Here is a 13,386-nt window from a genome sequence, read left to right on the forward strand (position 1 = left end):
ATATTATTTTTTTTCCACATTGAAGTTGTGAGAGTCAGAACCGTCTTTTCGCAGATGGAATTAAAGAGAAAATATGCTTAATTTATATTAAACCATAAACTCACAATACTTCTTGGACTTCTTGATATTTCATGAGATTCAAAATTTTATATTATAATATTCAAATTCTGAAATGCTGATTTATTTTTGCCTTTGTCCTTTATATCTGCAGATTTCACAACAATCAAACAGTGTTTGACAGAATTCACACAGATATTCTCAATCTATAGAACATGCTTTGAATCTCAGCGTGTTGGACGATCCCTCCTGATTATTTTGAGGTCTGTCTGCCTCCCGCAGCTGCTGCGTTTGTCCTGTCAGCCACACTGAGAGTTTCTGCTCCTCTCACTCACTCTCTCACTGCTCCTGCTGGTAAGTGTTTCCTCATGTCTCCTTCGGAACTTTACTCAACATCTCATGCAACGTCTTCATAGTTTCTAAAATGTGAAATGGCTTGAATGCATGTTTAATTGTCACACGGTAAAGCTAAATGTATATAGATCAACATTAAGCATGAAAAGCATGTTTCAGTGTAACACAGCATACGCTTTTTTCTCTGTGCTAAAGTCTTGGGGGTCTGTTGAAAACATGACAATATCAGTGTGAGAGGAATGGAAAATACTCAAATGCATGAAGGTTCAGTGTAGGTCAGCTGAAAGGCAGAAAAAATGTTATGAAATGTAAAAACAGATTTAGAATTTTTTATTAAATGTACAGTGCATGTTTTACAGCACATCGTTTGAATACACATGAGCGCTGACATGCTGGAGAATAAACAGACAAGTTGACCATATTAAGAGTCTCTTGAAATAGACTCCAGGCCATGAACAGGTGCCATGTGCCATTCTTATGAAAGGGGGAGTTATCAGCCCGGACAGAGTAGCTAAATTTAACCAAGAGTCGCTCCGTAGCTCAGAGGACAAACAACCCCAACAGCTCTTTACAATAATTAAGAGCAATTACAACAGTCGTCACACATCATGATCTGTCATGATCACACTGTGTGCACTTTTAAACATATATGGGTGATTTGTTAAGTGATTCTAAAAAGTTTTATAGATTCCTTTAAAGCCTTAGTGATTCCTTTGGATTAGTTTTCACTAACTCTATATAACTAATGACGTTCATTCACAAACATTTTTTAAATGTTACTTGTTCAGGTTCACATTCAAAAGTAACATTCTAATAAGCTTTTCAGAATTATAAAATGGAATGTTTGTTAACATTCTAATAACAAAGAATGAAACATTTTTAAAACATTTAAAAAAACCTCATGATCTGATCGGACTGTGTGCACTTTTAAACATATATGGGTGATTTTTTTAAGTGATTCTAAAAAGTTTTAAAGATTCCTTTAAAGCTTGAGTTTTAAAGTTTAATGCTTAGTTTTGAATTATTTATTAATAGTGATGCAATTCATGATACAAACTGTGATACAATATCTTTGGGTATTTTTTGTATACAATTTGTTTCATAAATTGCTGTCCCTACCATTGCATGTCATTAGCATCCCATTTATAACAGGGGACGCTCTCAGAAAGTTCTGGCAAGGGTCTCTCAAAGATACACTACCAGTCAAAAGTTTGTGCACAGTAAGATTTTTAATGTTTTTTAAAGAAGTCTCTTTTGCACACCAAGCCTGCATTTATTTGATGCAAAGTACAGCAAAACAGTAACATTTTAAAATATATTTACTATTTAAAAATAACCGTTTTTTATTTTAACATATTTTAAAATGTAATTTATTCCTGATTTCAAAGCTGAATTTTTAGCCTCATTACCACAGTGACATGATCCTTCAGAAATCATTTTAAAATTCAGATTTGCTGCTAAAAAACATTTATTATGTTGAAAACATCTGAGTTCTGACAGTTCAAAAGAACAGCATTTATCTGAAATAACTTTTGATCAATTTAAAGCATCCTTGCTGAATAAAAGTATTAATTTCTTTAAAATGCAGGCTTGGTGAGCAGAAGAGATTTCTTTAAAACACATTAATAATCTTACTGTCTAAAAACTTTTGACTGGTAGTGTTGTTCAAAGTTATGTGGTTTTTAATAACATTCTCAAACATTCGCACAAAACTGCATTTACATAATTCATGTAATGTTTCTTATAAAATGTTTTAGTTGGATGTTCATCTCATCATGTTACTTGTTTTAGAATGTTCAGATTCACATTGAAAAGTAACATTCTCGTAACCTTTCCAAAATTATAAAATGGAATGTTTGTTAACATTCTAATAACTAAGAATAAAATAATATTTTTTAAACATTTGAAAAATAACTCACAGAACATTTACTAATAATGTTTTCATAGCTTTAAAAATGTTCTTAAAACATATTTTGTTAGCTGGGATCATGCCTAACATTTTAGATTTCAGTGATTTCAAAGATGAATTTCAGTGATTATTCCCCACAATTTAAAATTTTTTGATTTTTTAAAAAATATTTTATGAATCAAAGTAGACTAATCATTTTTTTTTCTCTAAATACTGAAAAATCATTACCATCACACCAAACAATATCAAAACGTAAAAGTTTTAAAATAAGATGAATGTGTTTGAAGAAGTTTAATTTTTCAAATATATATATATATATATATATATATGTATATGTGTATATATATATATATATATATATATATATATATATATATATTGTTTAAATGTAAATAAAACAAAGATTACTGGAGTAATGGACCATTTTAATCTTGCTTCAACAATTCCAGTTTATTTCAATGTGTTACTTGCTGTTTCTTTGTAATTATTTTTGAAATTCACTAGCAAGAAAAAATCTGGAATCTGAGGTTGCAAAAAAATCGAAATACTGAGAAAATTGCCTTTAAAGTTGTCCAAATGAAGTTCTTAACGATGCATATTACTAATCAAAAATTAAGTTTTGATATATTTATGGTAAGAAATGTACAGAATATATTCATGGAACATGATCTTTACTTAATATCCTAATGATTTTTGGCATAAAAGAAAATTTGATAATTTTGACCCATGCAATGTATTTCTAGCTATTTCTATAAATATACCTTAAGACTGCTTTTGTGGTCCAGGGTCACATATAATATAAAATAGAATCGTATAATATAATATAAAACAGTGTAATAGTAAATAATATAAAAGAATCACCCATATACTGCTAACATTTATTCAAAGTCAAAACTTGGTGGTCAAATTTAAAAGCGAATTCATCCTGTAATCTGTGACTGACTCTGGCCTTTCTGAAAAGTAGATTTCCATCAGAATGGAGAGCTGTTCCCAGTCTACAAATGGTGACACCAAGGCTGAAGTCACCCATGACCTCACCGAAGATCTGAGTCAGCAGCTGGAGGACATTATCAGCACCTTTCAGGTCACCGAACAGCCAAGTGAGACTGAGGATGTTGAAGAAGAGGCCGTTCCGGACAAGACCAAAGAACAGAAAATGGAGAAGAAGATGCTTAAAGGCCTCGGTGAGTCACATGTGAGATATTTAACCCTATGTTACTCCATTTGAAATGTGATTAGTGATTAAATCAAGTTTTTAATCTTTAAACGGAGTGCTATCAACGGCTTAATGCTGTCAAACTGTGTGACCAAAGAACATTGTGTCAATAATTGCAGGGAAGGAAGCCATGCTGCTCATGCAGAGTCTGAATAAACTCGGGAGTCCTGAGCAGAAACTGGAGGCTCTCATCAAAAAACATGCTGAACTGGTGAGTACATCAACAATGTTATGCCTTTGAATGAAAAAAAGACATTTATTAACAAGCTACCTCCTTAAAAATAGTAGTTAAATGAAAATAGGTAAATATTCACACATGCATTTCAAAAATCAGCCCCCTCTTTTTTTGTGAAAACATTTTAAGTTTATTAAGAAACAAAAACTTTGCAGAACTTTTTCAGAACTTGCCTTCTGTGTTCAAAATATTTTATTTCAGTACAGTTTTGCTTTGGATTGTCCCATATTTAGTACATTTCCAATAAATCATTTAAATAAACAAGTATTTCTTTATATAATACATATATAACGAATGTATTAAATACTGAGCGGAAACACCAACTGTGCTTTTTTTTTCTTAGATAAATTCTTCATTTAATTTCCACTTATTTATCCAATTATTTTTCTCTTTTTTTTCTCCATTTTTATTTTTTTTGCTTTTTGTATTTGTTTATTTATTTATTTTTATTTTTTTGTTTATATATATATATATATATATATTTTTTTTTTTTCGTATACATTAAATTTTTTCCCTCTTTTTACCCTTTTTTTCTTTTTTTCCCCCTCCTTCCCTATTCTAAACATTCTAGACTTATGTCTGTTTATATGCTTAAGTATATTAAGCATATTTAAAAAAACAGAAAGACCTTGCAGTCTTCTATGAAAGAAAAACTTTATTTCAGCACAGTTTTGTTTAGGGTTGTTCTATATTAGGTTCTATTGTAAATTTCCATTTAATCATCTTTAAAATAATAATAATAATAAAAAAATAAATACAAAAACTTACTGAGGCTCTCATCAAAAAACACACTGAACTGATAAAGACAATCAGCGTTCCGTTTTTGTTTTCATAAAAAAAATTGAACTTCTCTACCTTTGCAAAATTAAAAAACTTAAATAAACCTATATATTTAAATAATAGTAAAATAAATAAATAAATAAATAACAAAATAAACAAACATAAATTATCAAAGTATAATCAAAGTTAGGGAAAAAAAAAATATATATATATTATATATATACACACACACACACAAAATCTAAGAATGGTCTTTCCAGCTTGGTATATTGAGATGCTTTTATATCTCACTGTTTTTATATTTCTGTAAATCATAATTAAATTATGTGTACATGTAACCTGCAGTTGGAAGAGCACCGCTCGGACCAGAAACAGCTGAAGGTCCTGCAGAAGAAATTTCTCCAAGTGCTGAAGGAGAAGGATCAGCTTCAGAGCGAACACAGCCGAGCCGTTCTGGCCCGCAGCAAACTAGAAGGCCTGTGCAGAGAGCTGCAAAGACACAACAAGACGTTAAAGGTGAAAATATCATCTCATCTAGTCAATATTAAAAAGACAAACTTGTGTTAGTACACACAAATAATGGTTCAATGTTAATATTTGCTTTGAAATTGCCCTTTCGTTTAACAATGCTAAATAACAGTACACTGAAAAAAACTGAACTGGATGAAAACCCTGGACTACGAAACAGTCTTAAGTAGCACAGGTATATTTGTATTTCTTTTATGCGAAAAATCATTAGGATATTAAGTAAAGATCATGTTTTGTGTTGATATTTTGTGAATTTCCTATCGTAAATATATCAAAACTTATTTTTGGATTAGTAATATGCATTGCTAAGAACTTAATTTGGACAACTTTAAAAGGAATTTTCTCAATATTTTGCACATTCCAGCTTTTCAAATACTTGTATCTCAGCTAAATATTGTCCTATCCTAACAACCCATACATAAACAGAAAGCTTATTCAGCTTTCAGATGATGTATAAATCTCAATTTTTAAAAATTGATCCTTATGATTGGTTTTGTGGTCCAGGGTCACAAATAATAAATAAAAACTCCTGAACAAATTAGCAAGTAATACATTGAATTAAACATGACATTTTGAAGTAGAATAACTTCATACTCCAGTAATAAAAACATTTTTTACAGTGTAAATGGTTTATATTTTGTCCTGTACAAACCATGGCATTATGATAAAGTTATTTTTACTAAAACTATAAAACATTGACACACAACTCATATCCATCATCATGCTTTTGGTGCAGGAGGAAACTCTACAGCGGTGCCGTGAAGATGATCTGAAGCGGAAGGAAATCACAACGCATTTCCAGAGCACGCTGACAGACATCCAGGCCCAGATCGAGGAGCACAGCAGCCGAAACAACAAACTGTGCCAGGAGAACAGCGACCTGGCTGAGAAACTCAAGGACCTCATATCTAAATACGACCAGCGAGAGGCGGTAAGAGGAACCTACAGGAAGTTACTTCGGTTTGACCTGAGATCATATTATTTAAACCATGATTTGTTATCTTTGTTATTTTTTTATTTGTAAAAAATAATAATTATTATTATTATATTTTTTATCTCCATATGTGATGCGATCTAGGAAAACCCAACACATGGTGAAATTTGACCTTTTTTAGGTTTTGATACGATATTCAAGCCCATTCCAAAACTGTTTTTATTTTGTCCATAGCTTGAACGTAACAAAAGTAATGCAATCTTAAATTGGCTGATAGCTATGATATTCAAGAATGGATTTAAAGTGAGACAGGTTTTACTTTATGGGTTTAACAAGAGCTGTCTGTCAAGTCAGGAACGCTATACTGCATCGTTACACAAACAGACTAACGTCTGTTTTCTGTTGTTTATCATGGGCATAGTCTCTGAACTTTTGATCATGTTTAGAAAGCACGAAAAGTGTACCTTGTAACTGTTCTCGCACCTTTACATATAACAGACTGTCCTCGGACTCCTCCTCTCTAGTAACTTCATCATTAAATCCTTCATCTCTGGATGTGAAGTTGTCCATTATAACATCGTTAAGGGCACTGACATCACCAAGATTCAGCAGATTAATAAATATTAATATTAATAAATAAATAAATAAAAACTTTCGCAGCACATTCTTAACATAAGACACAATCATCTCTCCTTGCTGCAATAAATCTCTATTTTTCTGCACTAAACAAATTAATTTTGCCAAGATATTTTCGGAGATGATAGACAAGATGTTATAGAATAATAATTGAATAATTGAAACCTAATTTTGATTAAAAAAAATATATTTTTCCCGAATTTCCTTAAAATGTCCTAGCGGGTTTTCCCAGATCGCATTTTTTTTCTCTCTTTTTTAATAGATATAAAAAAACAATAACAAGTAAAAAATGGAATATGTATAATATATATGTTCCATTTTTTACTTGTTATTGTTTTTTATATGTTTTTTTATTGATTTTAATTTCAGTATTAGTTATTTTATTACATTAAGGTAAACAAAATTAAATTTCTGCAAGATGTAGATGAGTCTATTTTTTATTGGAACAGATTTGGATTTAGCATGACATCACTTGCTCACCAATGGATCCTCTGCAGTGAATGGGTGCCGTCAGAATGACAGTCCAAACATGATGGATTTGTTTCTTAAACATGCAGCTTTTGGCTTCACAAGACATTAATTGATGGATTGGAGTGGTGTGGATTACTTGTGGATTATTGTGATGTTTTTATCAGCTGTTTGAACTCTCATTCTGACGGCACCCATTCACTGCAGAGGATTCATTGTTGAGCAAGTGATGTAATTCTAAATCCAAATCCAGATTCTCCAAATCTGTTCTGATAAAAAAACAAACTCAGCTACATCTTGAATGGCCTGAGAGTGAGTATATTTTTTAGCAAATTTAAATTTTTGGGCAAAATATTACTTTAAGGGGAGACACTGCAGGCACCTGTCAAGTTTCAGATTTCGGGCTTTTTGGTGTTTCATAAAGGTTTTTTTCAGACAAGTGCAACGAAAACACCCAAAAGACACTATTAAGTGTTTCTTTTATAGCACTTTATCTATTTGTGTCAATAGATTTCAATTATAATGAATATTTTTAAAGGCCGTTTTCTTAAAATTAGTTTTTTCTCCTGCACTGAGCCACAAATCTCCACTTCAGTAACACTTACACACATCAAACTTTACATTTTTATTCCTGTCTATATCCTGAAGGTTTTTACAGAGGGAATAGTTCATATATAATTTGCTTGATTTTATACAACATTTTATTTCCCTAAAAGAATACATTGTTTTCTGTCTAAGTTTTATCTGAATTATGGGGTGATACCCAAAATCCCCTCTGTAAAAACATAAATAAAATGCACAAGAATTTTGAAACTGACTTCATCCAGTGTTTAGATTTTTGTACTGGAAATGTTTGCACATTAGCACATATTTAATTAAATAATGCCTCATTTGCATATTTAAACCTAACATTTTAGTAAACTTAAGACTATTAGTTGTTTTTTTTACCCTATTGACCTGCAGTGTCTCATGTGGATAACAGTAAATACATTTAATAAAGACTGAAAAACGTATGTTTTTGGCCTTCATGCAGAATCTTGAAAAAGTGTTCAAGCACAGAGACCTGCAGCAGAAATTACTGGAGACAAAACTCTCACAGGCCAACATGATTCTCAAAGAAGCTGAGCAGAAACACAAGCTGGAGAAGGAACTTGTGAGTAAAACTTTGAATGATTTCATCTAATAAAATATATTTTTATTGCAGGAATTGTCTTGCTGCTAGTTTGAGTCAAGTGAAACCACAGGTTATCGCCATTGTGCAATGCAGATAACTCCTCATCCCTGTTTTCTTGGATAGTTTACTTATTTCCAATCTATATTTTTTTCCAGTTACTGAAGCAAACTGCAGAAGCCAAAATACAGGTTAAACTTTTAAAAGAACAAGAGGTTGACATGAAGGCTCAGGTAAATTTACATCAAATAATACACACCACTATTGTTTTCTCAAATCATGTCTGTTCAGAAGTGAACACATTTCTTTTCTGTTAGCTTGTTGTGTATTCCGAGAAATTTGACGAATTCCAAGGAACAGTGTCTAAGAGCCACAATGTGTATGCCAGCTTCAAACAGGACATGGACAAGGTGTGTACCTTCCTCAGACATAATCAAAACATCAAAATGCAGATATTATTGAAGCTTTAACATGTGCTTTTTTAGAAATGTGGTCATTAAGTCCAACTTTTCAAACAAGTTGAAATTTGTTTACAGTCTCACATAAAATGCATCCATGTTTAGTATATTTTGGGATATTAAAAGGGGCTTGGGGTCTCTCAGACACCGAATAAAACATTAGGGTTAAATTCTAGCATGTTTAGTCAGGTTAGTAAGACTAAAACTGTTTTGTTAATTGAAATAAATCTGAAAATAAATTTGCTGAAAGTCTTAAACTAAATGTAACTTAGAAATGTTGCATTGGCAACTAACTTAAGTTAGTTTACTTAACTAAAATTACTAACTGAAAATTTCAAAAACTAAAACTGAAATGAAACGAAATTAAATCTAAATAGTAAAATAACACTAAAATGTCAAAAACACATAAAATTACAAACAAATAAATAATTTGTAAAAAAAAAAAAGTAAATTCTTAATTTTGTTAATTTAAGTAAACTGAAATGAATTAAAACTAAACACAAATTACAAATGTTGCCTACATTTAAGCTGAAGCACAAAATAAAAAAACTGCAAATGAATAAAAATTAAAACTGAATTGCAAATCAATTAAACCTAAACAGTATATATATATAATGACAAAAACACAAGATAATGTGTAAACCCTATGATAGCACATAAGAAATAAGAAATATATAAAAAATACATAGTAAATAATAATAAAATGACAAAAGCACATAAGAAAATTCCTAAAGCTTTAACCTAAAATTGAAATAAACTAAAAATATAAAATAAAAGCAAATTCAAAATATTAATAAAAACTATGATAGCATATAAGAAATTTATTAAAAAAAAAAAAAACACTAAGCAGCTTGCTGTCTGTCTTATTTACATGGTACGATGTTGATTTGTCTTACAGATGGCAAAGAAGATGAAGAAGTTGGAGAAGGAGGCAACGTCCTGGAAATCCCGTTTTGATGGCTGCAATAGATCTCTCATTGATATGGTTGCTGACGTAAGTTGCACAGTTCATATATCAATATTGTAGAACACAGTGAACCATATCAGGCTCTTCAAAGAACCTTTTAGTAAACAGTTTATAAAAGCTATTTTTAAAGGTGCCATAGAATGCATTGATACAATATTTTAAATTGTTCTCTGATATCTACATAGAAAGTATATGGCATAGGAAAGGGCAAAACGGGGTTTTACAGGTCCATTTACAACCCTAGGATTTGTCCCTAGAATGAAATGGTCTGTTGTTACCTTATTTGGAAGGTTCATGAATAATAATAATGAGCTCTGCTCTGATTGGCTGTTTCACAGAGCGGCTCATTTCACATGGAGGAAAATATATATTTAATCAAGGAGTTCGCGCCTCTGTTAATATATTGAAACTATCCCTGCACTTAACGTCTCCTGCACAACCTGAAACATATAATTTATTCCTGTGATCTGCCATTTCCGCTATTGTCCTCGCTTTGTTTTTTCACAGAAGCCTAGCTGCAGAACTTCTGATGATTCGGCTATGCGAAGGTTGGGGGCGTAACTATTAATGATCGCGACTCTTATGTAATAGTCGCTGTTATGTTAGGATTAGCCTATTTTTCAAACACCAGATTTATATAAGGAGGAGGAAACGATGGTGTTTGAGACTTACAGTATGTCATGTCCATGTACAGAACTGTTATTATTCAACTATGCCTAGGTAAATACAGTTTTCCATTCTATGGCACCTTTAAAACATTTAATCATCTAAAGAACCTTTTGTGCAAGGTTCCATGTTTGTTAAAGGTTCTTCAACCATATATGTGACCCTGGACCACAAAACCAGTCTTAAGTCGCTGGGGTATATTTGTAGCAATAGCCAAAAATTCATTGTATGGGTCAAAATTATTGATTTTTCTTTTATGCCAAAAATCATTAGGAAATTAAGTAAAGATCATGTTCCATGAAGATTTTTTGTAAAATTCCTACTATAAATATTTCAAAAAGTAATTTTTGATTAGTAATATGCATTGTTAAGAACTTAATATGGAGATCTTTAAAGGTGATTTTCTCAGTATTTAGATTTTTTTGCACCCTCAGATTCCAGATATTCAAATAGATGTATCTCGGCCAAATATTGTCCTATCCTAACAAATCATATATCAATAGAAAGCTTATTTATTGAGCTTTCATATGATGTATACATCTCAGTTTTGTAAAATTTAACCTTATGACTGGTTTTGTGGTCCAGGGTCACATATGCCAACAAAGAACCTTCATTTTGAAGAATTTAACAACTACTAGCTGTACAGTGAGAATCAAGAGAATGAATCTTCACCCAAATGATGTTGCTGAATCTTTATAGCAGATACAGATTAATATGATCAAGATTTTCTCACACAGAAAGCGCTGAAGGAGAAGGAGTTTGAACTCATCACCCTGAAAACCCAAAAACTGGAGAATCTCTGTAGAGCGCTTCAAGATGAAAGGAAAAACTTGTATCAGAAGCTCCACGGATCCCAACAGCCTGGAGCCGAAGACGCAGCTGCTGCTACTGAGCCAATCACTGCTGAGAAAACTACAGAGGAAGTTGCAGTACCTAAAGAGGAGGTGACAGTCTCAACAGAAGTGGTTACACCCACTGAACCAACCTGTAAGTCTCCCGCAGATGAGACGCCCCTGACCAAAGAGCTTGCCAACCTGAAGGCGGAGAAGACTAGGCTACAGGAACTCGCAACAGCGTTCACTATTTGCCGCCACCTGCCGCCAGAGGCCTACGAAGACTCGAATAGCTGCGAAAGCACAGACGCTGCTGAGGGTGAGCAAAAGGTCGAAATGGAGTTCAACTTCACAGAGGAAACCATCACAGAAACACTGTCTGAAGAACATCAAGAGCTCAGAGATAAAGACATGCAATCGGTGGATTAGACAGACTGAACTCAATATCAGTTTGTCACATTCATAAATAAAGTTTTTACAACTAAATCCCTGTGTATCGTGCTTGTTTTAACTTTGAAACCATGCATTCATGTAGTATTATGTATTTTAAGATACAAAAAACTCTAAAATGGTTATATAAATGCATACATTTGGAGAAACTGATGCATTTTGGAAATTATAGATATGTAATCATTTATTGGCTCTTTATTTTTGATAAAGAATTAATTACTAAAGCTAAAGCCTATGACTAATTATTAAGATGGCAGATGAGAACCTGTGGATGAACATTGGTGAGTATAATTAGAAACTCATGTGAAATACAGATTGTGTTACAAAGTATTAGGGTCAACGCAGATGACTAAAAATGAACCAATACACTCTATATCATAGATCATTTCATATGTCTTGAATAGAAAAATGACTGACAACAAAATGACATTCTGTAAATCAATGAATCTCTAAATGAATGAATCTTCATTTCACGGTTTTCCTATCTAAAGTATGTTGTAGCTACTATGTATAAACAGGGGTGAATCACCTTAGCATTTGCAGTTATATGAGGAATTAATTATTCAGTGTTATTATTAAGGGTGTTCTGTATGGCGAAACTACAAACAAACAAGTACTGTTTAATTAGTTTAACTGGATGTACAAGATTCCACAGTTATGTCATTTCTTTTTCTAATGAAGGGTTACTTAATTGTTTGTTTATGGGAGTGGCACATTTGGTCTAAAAAGTAGTCATGAATGCAATTATTATTATTTGTTTTTACAGTCCCTAACGCTGCTATATGGGCCATTCTAGAATTGGTCCAAAGACAAGAGTTGGAAACATGTAAATTGTATAATATCCAAGGTACACATTTCTAGTAATTGTGCAGTTAATTCTCGTATTGTATTTTTTGCTTACATCTATATTGTAACAATATTTCAAATGTAATCATACTGATCATACTGATTTCAAAGTTAAGGAGTCATTAGTTTGAATATACATTGAACCAAAAACTATCATATATCATATTTATTTTTGACAAAACACCCCACGTTTAAGTAGAGACAGTAATGCTTTAGTGGCGACCACATCACATTACAGAATTTTAACCCACATAATAAAACACTATTAAAAGTTTGCATAACTGGATAAAAATTGAGTTTATTTACCCCAAATATGAGGATTATGTTTTCCCTTTTGTCACTACCGAAACGATGACATGTTTTGATCGTGACTGTTTCGGTAGTGACCATTTCATGGCATAACACCCAAAAAACCAAAGATGTCACTACCTAAACTCCACCAAATGTTTTGGTCCTGACTGTTTCAGACGTTCGTTAAATTTACACAAAATTTGAACACATTTACCGCAAAATGAGACCTATCTACTTGCACCTTGTAGCTATGAGGGAGGGGGGACACAGGAATATTTCCTGATTATAAATGTAAAGGTATAGTTAAAATCAGTTTCAGCCAATGGACTAAAACACACAGTTTTGGTAGTGATATAAAAATGCAAGACATTTTTTAACAAAGTTTCCTAATTTACAAAGAAAATATAAAATGAATGTTTTTTTTTCACTTTTTAAAAGAATCAAAATATATTTTTTTAAAAACAACAATGGAAAAGAATTTCAATATTTTTTTCATAAGTTGAAATTTAGGGGTTAGGGTTCAGGAAAACCAACTCCCAAATTAAAGTACCCCATAAGCGATGATTTTAAACATAATACGCTAACTA

The 13,386-nt window shown here is 31.9% G+C and overlaps 1 protein-coding gene across 1 annotated transcript; it reads left to right on the forward strand.

The window, feature by feature from the left end:
* The first annotated feature begins 342 nt into the window (after positions 1–342).
* On the forward strand, positions 343–11,698 carry LOC141295832 (beta-taxilin-like). Its single transcript, XM_073827106.1, has 10 exons — positions 343–411; positions 3,285–3,504; positions 3,656–3,747; positions 4,897–5,067; positions 5,816–6,010; positions 8,151–8,270; positions 8,447–8,521; positions 8,606–8,698; positions 9,645–9,740; positions 11,117–11,698. The coding sequence occupies exons 2-10, from the start codon at positions 3,297–3,299 to the stop codon at positions 11,639–11,641; spliced, it is 1,575 nt and encodes a 524-aa protein (XP_073683207.1). The 5' UTR covers positions 343–411; positions 3,285–3,296; the 3' UTR covers positions 11,642–11,698.
* The last annotated feature ends 1,688 nt before the right edge of the window (positions 11,699–13,386 follow it).

The sequence above is a fragment of the Garra rufa genome, chromosome 21, assembly GCF_049309525.1.
Source record: "Garra rufa chromosome 21, GarRuf1.0, whole genome shotgun sequence".
Taxonomy (NCBI): domain Eukaryota; kingdom Metazoa; phylum Chordata; class Actinopteri; order Cypriniformes; family Cyprinidae; genus Garra; species Garra rufa.